Here is a 23992-nt window from a genome sequence, read left to right on the forward strand (position 1 = left end):
GAAAAAAAAGGTGGTGAAGTCCTTACGTTGGAGAGGAGGGGTGAAGGGGGCGGAGGGGGGCTCAGGTCATAAACATGCATACGTAGTATCACTGACGACACCGGACTTGATCGTGCGAAATAGCGTCTGATCGTGAGGAGGATCCGAGATCGAGGAGGATCTGCGCGCTGACGCTGAGGACGTCAACCCGCAGTTGCGTCATCGAGGCCTCGGGGGAGAGGAAGATGAGATTAGATGTGGATGATGGGAGAAGCTCCTGCAACCTGCGTTTGATTTGGTTCGATTCGTCTCCAATGTGTATCATCAACCGGCACGTCGACGAGGCATCAAGTGTTTACAAGATGATTCCACATTAAATAACAATGAAAATAACAATAAACAAAGAAGACGTTAGTTCAGACCTTTATTTGAATTCACGCGTGTGTGACGTGAAAAAGCGTCTTCAGGTGGAGTGTGTGTGTGTGGGGGGGTTGGTACTTTCTTTCTGTCTCACACTGACTCACTCTGACGTTACAAATGAAGCGTTTTAGTCTCAGTTACCGGCAATTATTCCACTTTTCTTTAAGAAGCAGAGGATCAACATTGACTCCTTCACTTGTGAGCACAATAGAAGCAGAATTTCAAGGGAGCGAGCTGTTGTCTTCTCTATGTTATTGCGCAACAGCAGTTCATCTTGCCAGGTGCTCTGGCGCCCCCGTGTGGCTACACAAACAATGGCGTGGGAAAAACATGTGAGGAAGTGCCACGTTGTTGTCCTCTTCCTCATAACCGTGTCTCATCTTAGGTAAGTCTGGCAAACAGCGAGATGGCGTAACTCCCCCTTGTATTTATTCGTTAAACACAAAAGTACAAAGTCAACTGTTCTTCCAATGTGCTGTGAAGTAACTGTGTTGCTTTCAAAGCTTCAAAAGTCTTCATCCTGTTCCTCTGTGCTTCTCTGCTTCTTCTTCATGGCCTTGATGTTGGCTTGGCTTTTGTCCAAACTGCTTCAGAGTAACAAAGACCTGAATTCTGTCTGCTGTCATTCTCTGGCTCATCACTTCCCTGAGGAGCTTTGCTGGCCCTCTGATCTTCTGGGTCTTCTGTTGAATTTTAGCCTCTGTCTTCTCCAGCTATTTTAATTATTTATTTATTTATTTAATTAATATTTATGTGTTATGTTGATGGAGGATAACAGATGATTTGCTTTCTATTTTAGCAAATGAGTTCAGGATTTGTCACCAAACTTATTTGACTGAACAAACAGTCAGAAGGGTTCACCAGGAACAGGAAGTGTCCTCATGTGTGACTCATGTGTCACATGGTTTGATGTCCTCTGCTCTATTACTGGCACAGTGAGCGGCCAGATATCATATCTCAGGATAGACCAAAATAGTTCTGGGACAACTTTCCTTATAAAAGAGTTTGTCTGTGGAGTTATTCTTGGTTCCATGTTGCACATTTGCATGCAATCTCTCTCTCTCTCTCTCCCTCTCTCTCTCTCCCCCTCTCTCATCTTTCCGTCCCCTGTGTCACACCAGCTCACCCCTTCGGAATGTTTGTATTCATGTTTAGTTGGTTGCCGGGCAACACGAATTCGGTGACTATGAAAGGTGAAACATTTGGGGTCAACACCAAACAGCTCACCTATGCATGTACTGTCCCATGGGGCCTCCTTTCCGCTCAGACACTTTCCACAACCCCCCCCCCCCACACACACACACCCCACCCAGGCCCACCCACGAACCCCCCCCCCACCTATGGGTCGATGAGAAAGTGAAGGGGACAGACGACCCCTGTTTTAGTCAAAAGAGTCGTATTTAACGATTATAAAACCACTGACATCCTAGTTTATAAAAACATTTGGATGATTGCTGAGTCTTAACACTTGTGCCATTGCTGAGTCGGGTTTGGCTGCTATGATACTGTTGATATTCTCACTCTTGATGAGTGTGTGTGTGTGTGTGTGTGTGTGTCTGTGCCGTAACTATTTCCCCACTCGCTTTGCGGCTAATTTAAGAGTGTGTATTTTGGAGGCCATGGGTCAGTCTTTGCTGGGGTTTGTCAGGCAGCTGGTGTGAGGGTAATATTCTGTCCCGAGCCGATGATGTGGGGGGTCCAACCCGGAAGGTTCCCACCTGGGGAACGCCGGCGTGTCACGTCAGCACATATCAGGGTCAAACCGCATCACGCTCCTGTCGGCTCATCCTGCATCATCTGGCCCCATGTGAGAGCCATCAGAAGAGTGTGTTCCACATTAATACACATTTCATGACTCATTTCTAAAAGTGGAAATGTGTCAAGTCAGGTTTGCAATTAGACTTCATTAAATTTGTCCCCTAAAAACATTTATTGTCTTTCATTTCTTCATGGTTTCCTGTTTTATTTTGTAGTACTCACCTCTCCTCTCGTTTCAGACGCTTCTCTTCCTGCACCTGTGTGTTTCCTGCACCTGTGTGATTGCCTGATTAGCTTCACCTGGTCCTGATTGGTCTCCCCTGTTCTTCATCATCTCTCCTTCCCTGGTGTGTTCAGTCCGTGAGTCCTCATCTCCTCTGATTCTAACTGACCTGATTTTTAGCTGAAGGAAATGTTCTTCTGCATTTACACCTCAAAGATGAAGCTGTTTGTTTATCTGATAACTAACATTTACTGTTTGAATGGTTATTATTGTTAATGTCTATAATTATTCCTCCTCCATGCCCTTACAAGCACAGCCATTATTCTTCTTTTACCGTGGCTGTCAGGGCGATGCCTTCAATCCCATGATCCTCAGGGACAACGGCATGACAACAGGGTTCAAACACAAAACTAAAAATAGACCTGACACCACCAGCAGCTGACACAGACCCACTGCTCTTTGACACAAAAGTACACACACATACACACACACACACACACGCATGTACACACTTTCATCTAAACTAATAACATGCTACTGATTTTATTACAGCCCTAAATGTCATAAATGGGATCCTGGCAACCGTAAGAGGAGATCAACCGTCTACCAAAATGATACATCTGTCCAGACAGGGCGTACACACACACACACACACACACACACACACACACACACACACACACACACACACACACACACACACACACACACACACCTCAACCCAATCGGGGTTCTATCGTCAAAACTCTTTGACCTTCCTGCTCGTCGCTCGATCAGTCAAACCCTCCTTATGTAACCAACATAAGTGTTCTGTAACTCTATAGTGGCAGTAGAGTAGCGACTCAAATAGTGAGCAGTAAGCAGCACAGAGACATTCTATAGATTAAATTTAGTCCAGATTAATAGTCTGGACCTAAATCCATCCCGTATGCATATGAGTGTTGCTCAATAAGCTGAAGCTCTATTTTACTTTAAAGCTGTCCTGCATATTCCAATTTTATGCTGAGGCAAAATAGGATGTGATCTATTTTCTGTGTATTCAGATTCTGGTCTGGTCCCTTCTGTCTGGTCCGGGTCCAGATGGAGGCAGCATACAGATAGAGCAGCAATGATGCAGGAAGTAAACATAACGCCTTCCTCAGTCTGAGTAATAATGAGAGAAATGGCTGCGTAACACACACACATATGCAGGGACACACTCACTCAGTCAAGCATCAACACGTACACACACACACACTGAAGGCCACCGCCCTTTTCCAGCATTTGAAACCAGAACCCTACAACAGCTGAATGCAGGGCTGGCAGCAGGAGCGACAGAGGGAGAGGAATGAGAGGAGAAGAAGGAGGAGGAGGAGGAGGAGGAGGAGGAGTGGGAGAAAAGATGAGTGAGGGAGGAAGAATGATGGATGAGTTACAGAGACGGCGGCGTGACACCTGCTGATAATAATGTCATCTGTTAGTTGTGATGTTAGAATAAAGATTTTAGGCCTGAAACGACTCCAATCCTGTCCGTTGTGTTCTCTTCTCTCATGTGTCAGGTTACGTGATGTCGGGTGTCAGATCTTCATATCAGCCACATTCTCCGCCTGGCAGAGACCTTCCAAAATAGCAGCCCTTATTCATTTTGAAGCTTTGTCTGGAAATGTTGGCCCCGGCGGTGGATGGAGGGAGGACAACATGGCGGAGGAGGAGAGGGGGGGGGGGAAGTGTGTGTGCGGGTAGGGGCTGGGGTGAATGGAGACGTAAGAGGGGCTGGGGTCAGAGTGGGTGTGGTAGATCTACAAATAGCTGCACCCAGCGCCTGGTGTCTCCTCACTTAGTCTCTCTCCCAGTTGCCCGGCGGGTCAGTTGGGTTTTCATCTCCTCCAGTCAACCACAATCCAACCAACCAGTCAACCAACCATGAGCAAGTCCTACTCTTCTTCAGCCCAGTCGGCCTCCTCATACCGCCGCACCTTCGGCTCTGGAGTCGGTTCCACCCCGATGTCCTCCCTCTACTCCTCTGGAGGCGGCCGCAGCTCCTCCGCAGCCCACTCGACCCGCGTCTATGAGGTCAAGAGCTCCGGGATGCCCTCCTATTCCAGCTACAGGATGTCCTCCGGCGGCGCTGGAGGAGCAGGCTTTGGCTCCTCCACCGCCATGCGCACCTACTCCGGCGAGAAGCTGGACTTCAACCTGGCCGACGCCATGAACCAGGACTTCCTCAACACAAGGACCAACGAGAAGGCCGAGCTCCAGCACCTCAACGACCGCTTCGCCAGCTACATCGAGAAGGTCCGCTTCCTGGAGCAGCAGAACGCGGCGCTGACGGTGGAGATCGACAGGCTGAAGGGCCGCGAGGCGCCCGGCCGCGTGGCTGAGATGTACGAGGAGGAGATGAGGGAGCTGAGGAGGCAAGCTGAGGCCATGGCCAACCAGAGAGCCAGGGTGGAGGTGGAGAGAGACAACCTGGCTGATGACCTGCAGAAGCTGAAGATGAGGTAGGACCAGGGGCAAGAGGAGGTGTGGATGGAGGAATGAATGAATGAATGAATGAATGAATGAATGAATGAATGAATGAATATCCAGGGACAGGTTTGGTTTGACTAACTTTAGTATCGACTCCTTTCCAATGGATTTACTCCACACGAGACGCTGACGTGATAAAAGGTGAGATTTGTCAGAGAGAAACGCTCGGCTGTGGCATTTGAGTAAATGGGTGAAACACCAGTCGCTGCCACTTCAATGGCTGAATCTTGAAAGACAGATTGACATATTGCTCGAGGGGAAATAAGGAGAGGAAATGCTGGCAGAGCGAGGAAGGAAAAGTTTGAGAATCGATGTGAATACTGAAGCTGCAGGACGAACAAAACACTCAGAGCTCAGAGTGTCACAGGCTACCAGGCTCTCACAAAGGTAGTTTGTGAATACTCCCGCACAAAGATAGAGAGAGAGACTGAATGGTGTGTGTGTGTGTGTGTGTGTGTGTGTGTGTGTGTGTGTGTGTGTGTGTGTGTGTGTGTGTGTTTGTGTGTGTGTGTGTGTATCTGTGAATAGTCTCTCTGGAGATCGTAGGTTGGCTCCTGAATTTTGGAATTTCTGTCACATCAACAGCAAGCAAAAGCACTTATTAAACAGAGAAGAAGCCCACACACACACAAACACACACACACACACACACACACACGCACACACACACGCACACACGCACACACGCACACACGCACACGCACACGCACACGCACACGCACACGCACACGCACACACACATGCGCGCACTTGACTTTTCCGCTATCAGCCCCTCTTTAAATTGTTGCCAGCAGCAACATGTGATGCATGCCAAAGCACCTGCTGCCAAGATGAAAATACACACACAGACCTCCTGACTGCCAGTAATTACAATGCAACCACACACACACACACACACAGGCACACAAAGACACACACACACACAAAGACAGACACACATACTTGCACAGAATCGTGCAGGAACTCATATAGAGAATTTCTCTGAGGGGTTAAAGGTGAAACTTCTCCCTGAGACCCTGGAGTGGAGATCAAATGAAGATGCAGATGCTCCAGTTATTGTGTTTAACTCTCATTTCTACACACACACACACACACATACATTCCTCAGTTATTCAGAGGTTAAATGCTAATTCTGGAAACAGAACCCCCCTCCCCCTCTCTGAGTTTGACACTGTTACAGCAGCTGCACCACAGTTTAGTTCAGGACTCAAAGAGCAGATACCCGTGCGTGTGTGTGTGTGTGTGTGTTTTGCTGAGTCCCACTTGTCACCGCCTCGTCAGTTCGATTCCTGTGAATTTCACAGGCAGAGACAGAAAAGCGGAAAGCTGGCTGACGAGCCGGCAGTCTGCGTGGTAATTGGGCCCTGGAGAGGAGGACACAGTCTCACACACACACACACACACACACGCAGACACACACATTTGCTCGCTTCTATGCATTTAAGCATTTTTCTTTCCTTCCCCTGTGTCTTCTTTCTGCCAGACTGCAGGAGGAGATTCATCAGAAGGAGGAAGCTGAGAACAACCTGTCTGCATTCAGAGCCGTACGTCTCTCTCATCAAACCTCTGCCTTCTGTCTCAATCCTCACTAACTTCTCACTAACTCCTTACTAACTCTTTATTCCAGCCTGATGTCCCTCTCATCTCATCTCATGTCCTTACTTGTGTGTGTGTGTTTGTTTGTGCGCAGGATGTGGACAGCGCCACTCTGGCCAGGCTGGACCTGGAGAGACGCATCGAGAGCCTTCAAGAGGAGATCGCCTTCCTCAAGAAGATCCACGAAGAGGTCAGTTTAACTCGTAACCACCAAAAAAGAGCAGAAGAAGAAGAATGTGTGTGTGTGTGTGTGTGTGTGATGTAACGTTGTATGGCAGTGGGTTGGCGTGTATCAGGTAACAGCTGTGTGTAAACGTACACTGTAACATCAGACAGATCGGAGGCATGCAGGGACGGAGAGGAGCGAATACTTCACACTCACACTCACACCGCCTGATGTCTGATGTCTGATGTCCAACCTCACACACTCCTTTAATAAGCACAATGGGACTTTTATCATTGATTTACCTTCGGTTAGACGCACACACTCACACTCACACACAAACACACACACACACACACACACACACACACACACACACACACCATTTTTGACCTCTCAGAAATGCTCAGCTGCCGATTGGTGGAAGGTGGAGATGTCAGCTGTTGCGTGTGTGTGTGTCTGTGTGCGAACAGATGTAAAGCTATTTATAATACGGGGTAAAACCAGCAGACAGCTGAGGGAGAGCGAGTATCACCAGTTTGAAACTGGATTCACTGAGTTAAATCAGCCTGTTAGAAAGATTAATAGTTTGAAATGTTATATCAGTGTATTTTTAACAGGATGTGTTGAGATGTGATGTATTATCATAAGGATCTAGGTCAGATCCCACATAGTGAGCTTATATTTCAGGGCCTCTTTGTGTTATTTAAGTTGAATGTATTTGCTATTTGTCCCTCATCCTTTCCTTCTTTCCTCTTCACTCATTGCCTTTATCCTCCCTGTCCCGTTGCAGGAGATCCGTGAGATGCAGAGCCAGATGCAGGACACTCAGGTGCAGATCCAGATGGACATGTCCAAACCTGACCTGACTGCCGCTCTGAGGGACATCCGCACACAGTACGAGGCCATCGGCGCCAAGAACATCGCAGAGGCCGAGGACTGGTACAAGTCTAAGGTGTCCGATCTGAGCCAGACCGTGAACAAGAACAACGACGCCCTCAGACAGTCCAAGCAGGAGACCATGGAGTACAGACACCAGATCCAGTCCTACACCTGCGAGATCGACTCACTCAAGGGCACAGTGAGTGACGGACACACACTCTCTCTCTCTCTCATTGCACCTTCGCTCTGCCGTTTCTAAACCCTGATCCCTTTGTTTCCCTCTCCAGAATGAGTCTCTGCTGCGCCAGATGAGAGACATGGAGGACCGTGTGGCTCGTGAGGCTTCTGGATACCAGGACAGCATCGTCAGACTGGAGGAGGACATTGCTAAGATGAAGGTGATTAGCTTACGTCCCACCATTCTTCATCAGCTGTGGCTCTTTGAGGGCATGATGATGTTCTGTGAGGGTCAAAATGGGGCTTTTTCAGACTCGCTGGGTGTTCTCGGTGCTTTTGTGTTTTCTACCTCTGATACTTGGCTGTGATTGGTCCCCAAAGCTCACTTGGCTGGTGGAGCTCCAGCCAGTAGCTCCTTAAGCGGTGATGCAACCTCCCATGTGTTTGACCAATGACAGCCAGGGGGGGGGGGGGGGAGTCAGAAGTCGAGAAGATGAAGACGGGTCTTTAGGATTGTGTGCAGTCTTCATCAGCCTGAATCTTTCATTTTGATTTACCGCCACATCATCGATTATAAGGCTGAAATGGCACAACATTGCAAAGAATATCAAAGATTTGGTCCATGTGTAACAGTTTCCTTGGTCTTGTATTGTTGTATTGTTGTCTTGTATTGTTGTATCTACAGTATATTGTGCTCCAGTAACAGTAATGTTGTCTGATTGACAGGACGATATGGCTCGACACCTGAGGGAGTACCAGGACCTCCTCAATGTCAAGATGGCTCTGGATATTGAAATTGCCACCTACCGCAAGCTGCTGGAGGGAGAGGAGACAAGGTGTGTGTGCCTGTGTGTGTGTAGTGAGGCTTTTATGTAATAATGTGTGTTGCTATAATACTGAACTGTGTGTTTGTGTATTTTTTTGTTGCTGTTGCAGGATCACTACCACTCTGCCAATGCAGTCTGCCTATTCCTCCATCGGATTCAGAGGTTGGAGAAACTGAACACACACACGCTCACACACACACACACACACACACACACACACACACACACACCGTAACCCTCAGAAATCCATTTTTGCGCTCCAGATGAGTCAACAAGCAAATAAAAAAAAAAGCACTAACTATAGCCTGTGACTGTATATGGACGGGGCTATTTTGGAGACCTGCAGTTCTCCATTCTGACCACCAGGTGGCGGTAGAGAACATGTCAAAACCCTCTCACGGCCACTCTGAGTCACAGAGGCAATAATCAAGAAGCCGCACATTAATAATTCCCCTGACTTGATGTATTAACAAACCCACCGGTATGCTATCAATCTGCATCATCCGTCCCCTCACGCCACTCTGCGGCGGAGGACAAGCAGCCGTAATTAAAGACGATGCAGGAGACATATGGCCCAGATACAGCAGTGACTTTGATTGAATGGAATTAAATGAGGCGCCAGTCAAACTCTATCAATGTTGCTGAAATAAGTGATGTTTGTGTGTTTGCACGCACGGTGTAACAGCTAATGGTGTGTGTGTGTGTGTGTGAATGTGTCCCTGCAGAGACGAGTCCCGAGTCCCAGCATCAGCAACAGCAGCAGCAGCAGCAGCAGCAGGTTCACTCCAAGAAAACTGTGCTCATCAAGACCATTGAGACCCGCGATGGAGAGGTACGCGCGACACACACACACACACACACACACACACACACACACACACACAAATGCACCCAGATAGACACACCGGCACACCGGCACACACACACACACACACACACACACACACACACACACACACACACACACACACACACACACACACACACACACACATACACCCAGACAGACACACACACACAGACACACACACACACACAGACACACAGACACACACACACACACACACACACACACACAGATAAGACCTCCTAATGTTCTAGCTGAATCATTTTGGTGTGTGTGTGTGTGTGTGTCCTTATCTAGATGAAGTATTCTATGAGCCAGGGCGCTAGTGCCCAGAGTGTAAGTCTGGTTTCCAGTGTGTCTCCTTCTCTTGTGTCGTCTCCTCTGCACCACAGACAGAAAGAAGCACACTACCAGATTAAAAAAAGGAAAGATTCATTTAGTGTCTTTATATCTGCACGTAAAAAAGGATTTCCAATGTGGATCCTGAGTCTAAAACAAACCACAAATACAAAAAAACAATATCTTGTAGTGTGCAACAAACTACAGACCCACAACACACCTACCTGCAAGAAGGCACAACCCCCCCAATCACCACTGTCCCTTGCCCCCCCAGCACCCCCTCCCTCCCCACTGCAGACATTAGGCCTTCTCACTGGGAACGAAAAGAAGTGATATCTGTACCATATCTGCTCCTTCATCTCAATTCAAAGCCTCTTCCTCCTCTCTGCTCTCCTCCTCAGGTGGTCAGCGAGTCCACACAGCACCAGCAAGACATCATGTAAACAGGAAGAGGCAGCCAGAGAACAACAGCAGCAGCAGCAGCAGCATATAAAATACATCAAATGAATAAATATGACAAAAAAAAAAAATTGATCTTTTATAAGCTGAGCCTTTTTCTAAACAGAGTGAAGTCATTTTCTCTTCACTTCAGGATCTAAATCTTCCAGCTGACTCCATTTAGGCAAATTAACATACAACAACGCGGCTTAAGTGTATGCAAATAGTAAAGTATGTGCTGTAAGCATCATACAGCATTAGATTGATTTAATAAAGGGCATTCCACAAACATTTGACTCATTATCTCCCTTTGTGATGAAGAGGAGCGATCAGCATCCACAGGGAGACACAAGTTGCATAGTTGGGCGGACGGATCAGCGGTTGACAAACACGGTCAAAACATGGGCTGGAATGTTTAGACTGCATGTTATTCCCCAGTTATTCCGACGCGAGAGAGAGAGAAGAGTTTGTATTCTGTCGGTGAAAGAAAGCGAGAGATTTGCAGGTTTTTGATGTCGTTTGATGCAAAACGAGGAAGTCAAGGTGATGTGTTTGTGTGTGACTGACTGAGGTCACGCTGCTTCACTTACTGTGCCGGAAAAATCTCTAATAAAGACGTTTGTTATCCCCGAGTGCCAGAAGGTGCTGAGTTTTCTTGGTTCTTTGCTGTGTCGGTGTTGCTTTAACTGATATAATTAACTTCCATTGGATTCTTATAAAAGGAAAGGACACACTGTGCTCACCTCGTCTTCCTCAAACTCTGCTCAGACCAACTTTTTGTTCACTTTTATGAGCGAGCGGGAGTTGAAAGGATCGGTAACATGTCTGGTCTCCGTGTTGAGGTGGTGGCAAGGAGGAGGGGGGGGGGCAGGAAGCGAACAATGGCCCCCCGGTAATGAGTTCGCCTCGGCCACGTTTTTTTCCAGCGACGGCGACGACAATTGCTGCCTGACGACTCTGTGTGTCTGAAGCCTCCGGACTGAAAATGTCAACAGAGATAAAGAAAAGAGCAGAGAGAGACGGAGGGAGAGAGAGAGAGAGAGAGAGAGAATAGAGGGCCGTGCAAGGGAAGACGGTGAAAGAAAGCAGGTACGCTGAGAAGGAGAGAGAGCCATAAGAGGGAGATAAAGAGGGATAATGAAACAGAGACAACAAAGGAGGACACGGAGAGAAAGAGGACAATGGAAAGACATTTCACTGCTTATCCAGTAATTAGGAGAGCACGGCTTCCTGTTTTATCACTATTTCTTGGGCAACACAGGCAACAGCAGCGTTGCATTGCAGTGGTGAAGGGTCAGCGTAAAGGGCAGCACGTCCCTCTGTTTCCATCTCCACCTGCTGAAGAAAAGTCTGGCTCTTATTTCTGCGCTCTACTGTCTCTGTAGTTTGAGGGAAGAGACTTTGTACATGCTGATCTGACAGACTAGGCGTGAAACAAGAAGCTGGTCTGAGCCTCTAAAGAGCCGTTTGTCAGCCACAGGGAAGCAAGCAATGAGTGTTTGATGCAATCAGGAGCTTTGTGTAAGAGAAAAGACACAATTACTGCCAAGAGTTCAACCAGAAACGCGTTAAAAAAGTAGCATCAATGGGAAAAATCAAAGAACAGCAGAAGATTTTACCTCTAACTGCACATTTTCAACAAAATCACAATGACGCAGCGAGCAGTGTGACCTTTGACTGTTTTTCCTGTGTTTTGGTAAATTGGTGTGTGATCAACTTCATCATCATCATCTTCTGTCGGTGTGTGTGTGTTTGTATTAAACAAACAAATAAAGAGAAAAGCAACACGGTACAGATTGTAGATTCACAATGTTTATCATATTTAGGTCCATATAAATACATGCTCAATAATAATAATAATAATAATAATCATAATAATGATTTAAGGTGGTATGGAGGATTTCAGGGTTTTCCTCCCAAATCATTCCTGGTGTTCAGGTTGGAATATATTCTGAATATTAAATGACTTCATCTTTGCTTTGCTTTATTTGACCCCCTGCTAGTAATCTGACAAATTATAAAATCAACAAAAGGCTCATTTTGTCTTTTGTTTCCCGACATCACACGATGAAACCCAGAGACAAACAAAAAGACACAAGTGCAAAAATCCTCATCCAGCCAAATCAAAGCCGTTGGACGCCACAGTAGTAACACATTGGAAAACTCCATTACAAAACCATGAAGAGATCATTGTCATAAGTCAAACAGAACCACACATCTGTACATTTAAAAACTATTTACAGGTCAATATCTACAATAAAGAATAAACCGCCTCAGTTTGTCCTTCAACCGTACGACAAGGACGGAGGGAGACCGGGGCTGAAGTGCAAGCAAAGTCTGGAATAACGCTAGAGAACACCACTACTGTAGAGCTGTACAGGATAGAGCAGGATGTGAGGAAGAGTCTGGGCAGAAAAAGGTCACGCAACAAGAGCAGGGAACCATTCAAACGTCTTCTCTAAGCCCTTTAAACCTGAAGGAGGAGAGGAGGAGAGGAGGAGAGGGGGGAAGAGTAGAGGAAACAGGAGATACAAAAGGAGAGGAGTGGTTCGTCCTTTCTCTGGTTTGAGTTGCATTCATGGTGCAAAACTATAATTCACTGACGTCACTAGAAACAAAATCAATCACAGTACAGTCCTACAGAGTAAACATTGAAACTTCGGATTATCTTCCATAACTTCACTGGGAGGATTTGGAATGTAGAGTTGTGTGTTTTTTTCACATGACGAGGGTCAGGAACACGTAACGTCCCGCTGCAGTAAAGGGCTCAGATGATGAAACCATGAACACACACACAAACGCCACGTCAGGATTGGGCAGCACAGCAGGGTGTTTGTGTTCATGTCAACATCAGGAGAAGAAGGAGAAACACGCAAATCCAAAATGTCAGTCTCTCCCACACACACACGGACACACACACAGATGCACATGAAAGAGTCCGTCATAATTCCACTTCACACACCTCACAGTCTCACATTTTCCCATCCCGACGAGGGAAATCATCACATTTATTTCTCCTCTGCTTCAGTTTGAATGTAAAATTAAAGAGTCACGTGTTTGCACCACACACACACACAGAGACCAATCGCCCCCCCGTGCATGGATCACACTTGGTACAGTCCATCACCTGTCAGAGGGCCGATCACGGTGCAAACGCTAAACAGCCTTGAGCTCAGATTCCAGTTCAGATGTTTGTGTTTTCCAATGTGCTGTCGAAGCTTATTTAAAGGGATTCTTACTTGTATTTCTTTTTTTTGACTTTTAGAGGCTTTCCTGTGTGGTTTAGGGCTCCACATGGTGCGTTCAAAGGCCTACAGACCTGGTAAGTGACCTCGTCTGCTACAGCGAGAAATGTTGGGCTAGGACCCAGAAAAGGGGAATTAAAGATGTCAGACAGTAGATTAACGTGACAGGAGCGTGTTTAATTGGTGTGTGGGGATTGGCGGGGGTTCCTGACTGACAGGCAGAGGAGTTGGCAGTAGCTGTGCCTGTTCACCACCTGAATCGAAACCTTGCTGGCCTTGCAAAGCGTCTTTTATGCTCTTACGGTGGGAAGTTTGGTGGCGACTTAAGAGCTGACGGGATGAAGGAAAGACACAGAGAAAGACAGGCAGATTAACATTAAGAACACACAGCCTTGGACAATGGCGGACGGCAGTCTTAGGCAACGAAACATTGACCCACCCTGGGACTTCACAGCGTTGATACAAACCAAAACACGAGGGAAAATGAACCAAATTGGGTTTCAGTCTCAAAAAAGGGGGAGATTTTACATTTCCAGAGCGGCAATGTCTGGATTCAAGGGGGCTGTCAGTGAGGAGAACAAACTTCATGAGCACTTCCCTTCCCTTCACTTCACAGCGTGACCTTTGAGCAGAGAAAGTGAGGAAGAGGAGTTGTCTCTCGTGTTTCATATTGTTTTTCTATCGTTGGGAGAGCAAATCCACTGCAAAGTCTCCGCTTAATGAGCTGTCAAGTCAACAAAGCGCATGTGGAAGGTAGTTTCACTGAGTTCATGTTCTTAGGATCCTATTCCTGTCAGATCCTGCAGTCCTCCTTGTGTGAGTGTGTGTGCGTGTGTGTGTGGTTGGGGGAGTCTCATCGACACACTTTGCTACTGTTCATGACTTGTAACACCCCCCAAAAAAATTCACATTTAAATCATTCACAACTAGATACAAGCAGGTACAACTTCCTCTCTCCTCCACAGCGATGCAATAAGAGACGTGGAGCCAAACGTGAGATGACCTACAAACTTCTTCTTCTTCTTCTTCTTCTGTGCCTCCTGCAGGCCAAAGTGAATTCTTGTTGGGCTAACTGGGGGCAGTTGATCACGTTGGCACAGGATGGTTTTGGTGTCTCGACTGTGACCATCGAACAAAGCAGGCGCGCCTCAAATTCTGACCCATCTCAGATCTGAACCGGGGGTCCGGTGGGGGCGGTGAGGGGAACCTGGGAGCCGCAGTCGTAGTCCAGCTCGGCCATGCGAGTGCGGCTCATCATCCGGCCGTGTGAATACACCCGTCTGTCCGTTTGCCTGTCCCTGAAGCTCCTGATGTAGCTCTGCCAGACAGACAGGTGTGGTGAAGACGTGAGGACGACATCATACAGCAATGTCACCTTCAAAATAAAAGTCTAAGGTTCTTACCGGTGACAGCACGTCTCCCTCATAGCGACTTTTAGAACTGCTCTTGTGGTGGTAACCCGGTTCTGTCTGGGGTGGAGGGACTTTGGGCGGCTGGGTGCTGGGGGCCGGGTGGTGAGGGTGAGACGCCCCGGGGTGATGGTACTGCGGGTGGTGGTGGTGAGTGTGGGCCTTCTGCTTGTGGCTCGGCTTCTGGCTCTGCCGCTTCTTCTTCTTTTTGTTGTTCTCCTTCTCCTTTTTCAGCCTCTCTTCCCGCTGGCGGATGCGCATGAGCTGGACCGTCCTTTGCTGTCGACTCATTACCACTGTGGGGAGGGAGGGAGAGAGAGAGGGGGAGAGAGAGAGAGAGAGAGAGAGAGAGGGGAGAGCGTCATCGGAAAGAGCATTACAGAGCGACGACAGGTGAGGACAAAGTAGAGGCGCTGCAAAGAGACAAAGATCACTGCAGAGTCAAGATAAGGATCGGAGAGGGAGTGAGCCAGTGTGAATGGGAGGATAAGAAGAGGAGAGGGATAAAGGGCGAGAGAGAAGGAGCAAGGATGAGGGAAGGTGGAAAACAATAATCATGAAGGAGTGAAGGAGATATAAAGAGATATAAGGGGGCTTAGTGAGGAGATGAGGCAGAGAGGAAAGCACACTCGCACCATATTATTATACCTGACATATTGTGAGTGTGAGTGTGAGTGTGTGTGTGTGTGTGTGTGTGTGCATTATCTCCACAGTAACAGACTAAACTCTGTCCTCTACGCTCGTTCATTCATCACTTATTTCTGTGTTTTCTGCAGTTTATTCGCTGTTTATAGAAACGAGTGTCAGAGGTTCTCAGTTCATCTCCACAGTGCAGGAGGACACAAAACACGCCGGGACCTTCTGCACCTCAGGGAGACGAGCTGGACTTTGTGTGGCACTGCGTGTGTGTGTGTGTGTGTGTGTGTGTGTGTGTGTGTGTGTGTGTGTGTGTGTGTGTTGGGGAGCTGGGATATGAGGGTTGTTTTTTCTGTCATTGGACAAACAGAAAGCTAACGAGGCGCCATCTGCCAGGAGAAGCTCTTAATGAGACCCTCGCCTTCCCCCCACTCAACATCATCCCGGCCCCAAATGGAGTGTGTGTGTGTGTGTGTGTGTGTGTTCGTGTGTGTGTGTAAAAATACATAAAATATACAAATAAAGCACTAAAGAAAGCCCCAACGAGCTACGCGAGCTAATTTTACTGTATTAGGCCAGCTGAAGGACAGATGACCCACTTACCCACTTTGCCCCCATTAAACCCCCCCCTCTCTCCCCCATCCTGCCCTTCCCCCCAGCACACCTGCCACCTCGTCTCTCCTCCATCTTTCCTGCTGTTTAACTGATCCAAACACAAAGATTCAGCTAAAAACTAGGAAAGCAACTAATAAGCTGTGTGTGTCTTTATTTGGGGCAAAAATTCCCCCCCCAAAAAGATAGCTATAGTCTCCAACTGTATCTATAGCAACACACAAACACACACACACACACACACACACACACACACACACACACACACTGTGCCAGGAAGCCATGACAGCCTGACGTTTCATACTGCCACACTGTGTAAGGCTGTCAAAACCCTGCAAAGATCAAATGTGAGAGTGAATGTGAGTGTGTGTGAGTGCGTGTGAGTGTCAGAATGTTAGTTTGAGTTTTGGATGCAGTTACTGTGGGAACACATACATTTCATTGTGTTATAGTGCATTGTGTGTCTTTTGAAAGTCAGGTTCTAGTGCCACACACTACTCGTGTTTGGGGTGTGTGTGGCGTCATGGCTCACCCTCTGTGTGGGAAAATCCCTCCGCTGTGACTTTCCATTGGATCAGCACCCCGAGGAAGGCCAGCACAGGCCACACCCCCAAGATGACCCAGGTAAACCAGCACACGGGCCTCTTTTGTGCCACCTGCAGAGATTACAGAGCTGAAGTTAGATTGTTTGATAGAACAGACAACATTTCCATTCAAACCCTTTAAAGCCCAGGCCCTAAAGCCTGAGCTGATAAAGATTCAGATCACTTCTGTGCGGATAAATCAGCACTGCTGAAGCTACGCTGGGTTTGAGACGGGATAACAAAACAAATGAAGGAGTAAATAATGAAGGAACACAGGCGCTGATCTCTGGAAAACACCTGCTTGTCCATTCTTGATGTACACACACACTCCTGGATGCTCTTCGTACAGCCATCTAGTGGATAATCGTATGGTGGCCCAGCTCACTGCCCATCTCCTCCTCCTGGCTCCCAGCTTGCCCCTCTCAGCCGCCCCACCCCTGGGTCCATATCCAGCAGGATCTTCCTCCCCAAAGCTCCGGGGCTTCTTTGGCTTCGTCTAGACTTCACACAGATTCTGGAGGAAATCCTCTGCATCAGCTCGTCTCAGCTCCCCAGCCTGTGTTTCCTCTCCCACGCCTCCTCCTGTGGCACGGTCGGTTCTATCGGGTGTGTGCGTGTGTGTGTGTGTGTGTCGGTGTCATGGCGCCACCTGCACCTGTCCCGAAGCATCATCATCTGATTCACTGGAGCAGGAATGTTATTCAGAACGCTTCCACTGCTTCCTCCTATAGTGATTTTCCTTCTGATCCAATTATCGCAGCTTAAGAATTAGATTAATGTACTAGGTTTGGTGCATTTCCTGCTCTCAAACTAATGCGTTCATAGCAACGGGTCGTACCAAATCAACCATCACGCCCCTGCCCCCCCCCCCCCCCCCCCCCCCGCCAGTCTCACAACTTCCAGCCCACATCAAAGCTTCCAGCAAAGTTTTGTCGACACAACCCACCAAGGTCAACAGCTCGATAAAGTGCTAAATAATGATGTTATCGCTTCCTCTCTGTAACGCACACACACACAACCACACACACTGACATAGCCAGCAATGCAAACAGCTCAATAATGTAATCCTAGGAGAAAGTAATGATGCTCTCTGCTGAACACACGTCTAACTGCGCACACAAACCCTTTAAACGTGCACAGAAACACACACACACACACACGCACGCTCGCTCACACACACACCTTGACGCCCACTCTCGCTTACTTCTATATAAGAAAAAGTCACACACCTTGAGTCTCTCGTAGACGTAGTGCACCAGGGCGAACAGCTCGATGAAGTAATCCACGGTGACGGTGATGATGGCGGCGCCGAAGGTGGACGTGGACAAGGTGACGAAGCAGCGCTGCCACTGCAGGGTGAGGACGGCGAACAACGTGCCAGAGCCCAGGAGGACGCCCAGAGGAACCCACACTGTGTTGGGGTGGTAGAACTCCTCCATGACCTTAGGAGACATCGTACACCGGTGATTAGTCTTTCCATGATGTAGTTAAGAATTGGATGAATGACACAAAAGCTCTCTTATTTATTATTAAGTCTAAAAATAGAATCAGTCTGTGGTTTGGTTGAGTATTATGGGAAACAGTGTTCCGCCAGAGAATGAACAGGAGATGGTTCCTTTGTACAACATACAACTGTATCTATAGTTAGTTAGCTATACTGGTGCTGAGGCCAGTGAGCTGTTGCTATGGTAACTCAACCACATTAATTTAGAAAGGCAAACCCTTGCGTCAGACAGGCTACAGTGTGTAACAGGGGAAGGACTCCAGACTCCAGACTCCAGACAGATTAATGTTGACGCTCCATTCCTTCAGGCGGTCTGTGTGATGTTACAAAAGTAGCAAGCAAAAGTCAACCACTAAGTGATTTCTCCTCACCACCAGTGAAGCCACTCCCACCAGAAGGCCCAGCAGCAGGCCAACCATAAACAGTCCCACGCTGCGGACCAACATGGTGACCAGGCCGCACAGGGTCCCGATGCCCAGGCCGATGCCCACCGAGGCCTCCACGCTCAGCTGGGTGTCCATGACTCTCTCTTTGTAGCACAGCATGAAGATGACCACAGAGCCGAACATCAGGCCGGTGAGGAACAACACGGCCTTGAAGCATCGATAGCCTGCAGCGTAAAAGAGAAGGGAAACGGGAAATGTGTCAGTCATAACTGGAAAACACACAAACACACACGCCTGAGGGACGAGCACATACATGAAATCTTATTCCAAATCAATAAAGATGAAGATAGCAGGAAACAACAAACAGAGAAACACAGAAAGAGGCTCTAAAAGACATTTCCTCCTATTACTGATGGTCTGAACACACACACACTGCCGGGATTGCAACTAAAACAATAATAATGAGAAAAGTGCTTTGTCTGAGGTATTGATCACATTTCATCAGCAACATATAGTACCTGAGGGTGTTTGGACCCCTTCATACTCGCTTGCAAGTCTAGTTATGTTTGCATTTTCTTTCTCAGACCTTCCTCCCTCTCTCTCTCTCTCTCTGTCTCTCTCTCTCTCTCCCGCTTCATCTGGACTCTTGTCTCCAGGGGAACCGGCATCAGATTGTTATCTTTGTGTAATCAGCCATTGCACAGCTGAGCCTAATCCTGATCCAAAGCATCGCCCACACACACACACACACAGACACACACACACTCCTCCTCCTCCGGTTCTGATCCGACCACAATTTAATGGACACACCCCGTCACAACCGGGCTTTCCTTCTCCTTTTCTACTCAGCCCAGCCTCTCATCACACCCTGAACACATCACAACGTGTTTGCACTTCCAGAACGGGCCGAACGTGTGAACGAGTGGGAGTGTGAGAGGAAACAACCGAAGCGTCTCTGAAACTCTTCTCTGCAGATCCATCAGAACGGCCAAGAGGCATAACTATTTTATCCAGGCAGTCTCATAAATAAATAACAATTAATAATACATCTGCTCTTACACTTGGCTGCTCCTTAGATGAGTTATTCTTATCTGCTCCATCCTCCTTTGTTTACACCCAGCAGTGTCATTATGTGCTTAAATGAAAATGACATCTCCCTTTGCCTCTTTTCTAATTCCTCTTCCTCTCCTTTCACTGTAGTACACCGCTTTCCGTTCCTTTAAGCGTCAAATTCTTCATCTTTCTCCTCTTCATCAGCCTCTCCGTGCCGCCGTTCACTCCCCGTCTCCCTCGTTTCCTGTCTCTTCTCCTGCCTGGTTTGTTTGTCCCTGTAAGAACTTTGTGCTTCTGTCTTTTCATTGCCAACCGTCACCTCTTAAAACAAAGTTGAGAATGTGACTTTGGGAATTCTGTGGTATTTTCCATGCATTACTTCAATTTGTATTTTGTCTCAGTCAGTTGTGTTTGGTTTGTGATGCAATTTCTTTCTAAATGATCATTATTAGTTGCAAGAGAGTTCAAAGATCGCTGAAAGTCCACTCCAACTTTACCGCGTTTGCATTTATCGCAAGAAGAAACACGCAACTCCTCTTCTTTGACTGTAATGACGCCACCCAGTGTATAGGAGTGTGCATCAGACGAGCCTCATTCACACTACGTCAGTGAAATAGAAATGCCGCCGATACTCATTTGGACTTTTGTCGACTTCTTAGAAATGTGCTGTTTTTGCTGGAAACACAAACATGAAGAAGAAACCATACTGGCTCATTATGTGGCAGAACATCTTTGGTGGAGCAAAGCAGTGCATTCTAGGTGAAGTGAGGGCATTCTGTAATTGGTACTGTGCGGTTTGGAGTCCAAGGTTGTAAACATTCCTCCCTGCTGCAGACATCAAATGTTGGATTGTTATTGTTTTGATGATGTTGTGTTGTTTCAAATCATTATAATACGACGTGGAGCTACCATCAGCAGATATGTGACTCTCTTTTTCTATGCATTTGTTTCTGTAAGTGCCTGCATTCCTACAGGCCTGGATGACTCATAGATCTGCAACAACAACAACTAAATCTATGTAACCCCTGAGCAGACCTGGGGCCATACAAAGAACACAGCTGCACTATTTTGCACAAAAACGTTCTGAATAAAACTTCTTCTTTAATGCAGGTCTGCTGCACATCACCACTCTCTTCACTCTGCATAATCTGACCGCAACAAAGCCAAATTCAAGGCATCTCACTCATCATTTTCTCTGCGCTCTAATGACTTTACATCCAAACTTATTAGGCTCAGCCCAAACCACTTGTGGTTCAATCAAACTCAATCACTCACCGCAACAAAGTGAACCCCTGGAGCGGTGTGTGTCCTAACCTACCAATGAACCCACGCCTACGGCATGAACGTGCCGCCAAAGAGGTCGGACGCTCGGTCGATGAGGTCCGACCGCGATGTGCTGCCTCTTATTTTATTTACAGAGTTTCTCGCGCCCACTATGTGCTTTTCAAATCTATCTCTCTGTGTTTGTTCGACCTGCGCCAGATTAGCTCAATCAGGTGTGTCCACTTGATTAAGAATGGGTGATTGATAGGAGGAGGAAATAAGCAGTTGCTGCTGTTTTGGAGAAGCAGCAGAAGATTAGACGTGTTATCTTTAAAAGAAGACCGCAGACTGTTCCCTCTCCTCTCTCTGTTTAAGTCTTCAATCAGTGGGGACGGTAACAGAGATCTGGGAGGGTAATCAAGACTTTGAGGTTTAATCCAAACTGAGAAGAGCTGCGGGACACAAAATGGAGAGCGACTGATTCATGGAGAAGAAGCAAAGTGACAGGAAGTGATCGACGGGACATTGATGTGTCTCAGAAGTTATGGACACACACACACACACACACACACACACACACACACACACACACACACACACACACACCAGGCATGTCATGCGTTGCCATCAAGTCTGTTGCTCTTATTCATAAATGCTGGAGAAGAAATCCGCCTCACTTTGCTTTCAAACAATCAAAACAATGTGGTGATATCCTGGAATGATGACACACACATCCAGAAAATGTTTTTTTCCCACCAATTCCGTCTCAGATATCTGCTGTTATTCTGTCTCCTGCCTAAGTGATGCGGTATCTAAAAGCTTTGATATTCTTTCCAGGAAAGGAACACACAAGCTGTAAACCATAATTCCATGTTCTCTGACCTGGACAGTGGATTTGAAAAAGGTCTGGAGAAAGATGAAGCTGTTTTTATCACGACTGGCTTTTCATGAAAACCTCATTGTTCAGCTGGGGCTTTGACTCACCAAAGAAGCAGTAGATGATTCCAAAGAGGCAGCACATGGAGCAGACCACCGACGGCACGATCTCATACCGCCGCTTGATCTCCTGGTCGCACCTCAGGCCCGCCTCGGCCACGTCCAGCAGCAGGTTGGTGGAAGTCATGGTGGCGGTGGTGGAGCAGGTGAGGGCGGGAGGGAAGGAGGGGACCGGGGTTTAGGCGAAGAGACGAGGGCGGGGGTGAGGAATGGAGGGGTCGCTGGGGATGACTGGATCAGAGGGACTCACCCATGGAGACGACGCCTAGGTGAGGGGGAGACGGGAGAGTGCAGGAGCGAGATGGAGGGAAAGAAAAGAGAGGAGGGAGCCGTTATTGATTGTTCATTTTTAAGTGCTGGGCTGTAAGTGCTGACAACACACTGAGCCAGCTCCATAAGTTTCACAGGGAAAAAAGCTTTGAGCACCTGCACACACACATGCAGCTGAGCACTGCAGACACCACACACACACACACACACACACACACACACACACAGAGGAATGGATCAAAGAGGTCACGACTCTGCAGCACAAACAGAGAGCGAAAGATCAACAGAGCAAGTTGCATAAATTGGCTGGCTGATTGAAACTTAAAGCTTTTCACGATGACAGAATGATTACAGTAAGTTTCCAGAGACGCCGTTTCAGAGCCGCACTGCCGTTACATCATACATATATATTATTCCATCTTATTAACTGCTGGGTCCCAACCTTATGTGATATTAAAATAACACACTGCTGCATAACTGACAACAGGGAGCAGCGCTGCACTCCATCACCCGGGCACAGGGAGGGAAGTCTGGATCCTGGGTAGAACTTCATTCCTTTGTTTGTCAAAAGAAACAGGAGCCATAAAAGGTATCTGGATCATAAACCAAACTGATTATTCCTCTTCCAGACTGAACGTAATGATATTTCTGCTCATTTAAGGCCAAACTAGATCAGTGACGTTGCTTCATTATTCCGCCTGCGTGCTTTTATTGTGTTCGTTTCCTGTTTTATTTTGTAATTATCTCCTGCTCACGTTCCTTGTGCTTCACTTCCTGCCCTGGCGTTCATTTCCTGTTTCTTGTTTGCGTGAGTACATTCACCTGTTTGTCTGCTTGTGTGTTTCATCAGAAGTTCTTGTCTCCTCTGTTTCTGTCCTTGAAGGTTTCTGTGTTTATTTTCCATTTGCTCTTATCGCCTGTTTACTGTTTCACCTCTACTTCCTTTTGCTGAGCCTCTTTAGTTTTTCCAGTTTGCATTTGTTATCCCGAGACTTTTCTCCTCTAGTATTTGTGTCAACACCTTTTATCCTGTAGCTGCAAGCTGCTTATGAGTTATTCTCCTTTTTGACCGGTGGCTTAAATGCCTGATACTTGAGTTTCCTCTGTTTGTTTGTTTCCTCCCTTATCTGTGTTTTCCTTATGCTTGGAATTGACTTTCTATGTGTTTTGTGACCCAGTGAGCGTTTAGTCATTACAAACTGTATTTTCCATTAATCCACTGTGGCCCCAGTCTTTCTCCCAAGCTCCCCAAGTCCAGCTTCAGAACTTGGAGTTTGTATCTAGATATGACGACTGTGTAATCTAACATGGGCATGATTGGATCCTGAAGGCAACACATTTGTATCTAGCTCAAACTTCATGGTTCCTTAAGAATCATGACATGTTGTGATGTCTGTGACTGTGAGGTCCCACATGCATGCACCTGTCTTCTCCTGTAGATCTAGATCAACACGTCCCACCTGCGTCTCATACGTGTTGAGGCTAAGATGTGCTGATCATGTGACGCTCTGTTGGTCTCTATGGTGATCTGGGCCTCTGGTGAGAGTGGACGGTGAGCTGCTGTGACACTGATGTGACGCAGACGGACCCCTAAGCTGGTCTGACACTCAGCAGCATGAGTGATTTACAAGGACACTCAAAAAAAAAAAGCTCCACACACACCTGGAATTGTGTGTGTGTGAGGTCCACAGAGGGATGACAGCGCCCCGGGCCTCTGCTTTGCTTCTCCTTGTTGTACAGTATTTGTTCCATTAGCTAATAGGTGTGATCAAAGTCAGCCAGTTCTGGCGTCACGCGTTTGATTTTCAGAATAGCTGCGGGCAATTTCAATCTGCAGCCACATGGCGCTCCGACGCTCCGACGCAGCAGATTACAGG

The 23992-nt window shown here is 47.4% G+C and overlaps 2 protein-coding genes across 2 annotated transcripts; one reads left to right on the plus strand and one right to left on the minus strand.

The window, feature by feature from the left end:
- The first annotated feature begins 4211 nt into the window (after positions 1 to 4211).
- Positions 4212 to 10771, plus strand: desma (desmin a). Its single transcript, XM_076169957.1, has 9 exons — positions 4212 to 4860; positions 6372 to 6432; positions 6579 to 6674; positions 7441 to 7728; positions 7817 to 7927; positions 8433 to 8542; positions 8643 to 8695; positions 9259 to 9365; positions 10121 to 10771. Exons 1-9 carry the CDS (start codon positions 4283 to 4285, stop codon positions 10160 to 10162), a joined length of 1446 nt encoding a protein of 481 aa, XP_076026072.1. The 5' UTR covers positions 4212 to 4282; the 3' UTR covers positions 10163 to 10771.
- A 3796-nt stretch (positions 10772 to 14567) lies between these two features.
- Positions 14568 to 21972, minus strand: tmem198aa (transmembrane protein 198aa). Its single transcript, XM_076170048.1, has 6 exons — positions 21834 to 21972; positions 18519 to 18757; positions 17873 to 18085; positions 16592 to 16715; positions 14806 to 15107; positions 14568 to 14720 (listed from the first exon to the last, which is right to left on the minus strand). Exons 1-6 carry the CDS (start codon positions 21970 to 21972, stop codon positions 14568 to 14570), a joined length of 1170 nt encoding a protein of 389 aa, XP_076026163.1.
- Positions 21973 to 23992: the final 2020 nt, after the last annotated feature.

The sequence above is a fragment of the Genypterus blacodes genome, unplaced genomic scaffold (assembly GCF_046128005.1).
Source record: "Genypterus blacodes isolate CSIRO-AG114 ecotype Tasmania unplaced genomic scaffold, CSIRO-AGI_Gbla_v1 ptg000214l_1, whole genome shotgun sequence".
Taxonomy (NCBI): Eukaryota; Metazoa; Chordata; class Actinopteri; order Ophidiiformes; family Ophidiidae; genus Genypterus; species Genypterus blacodes.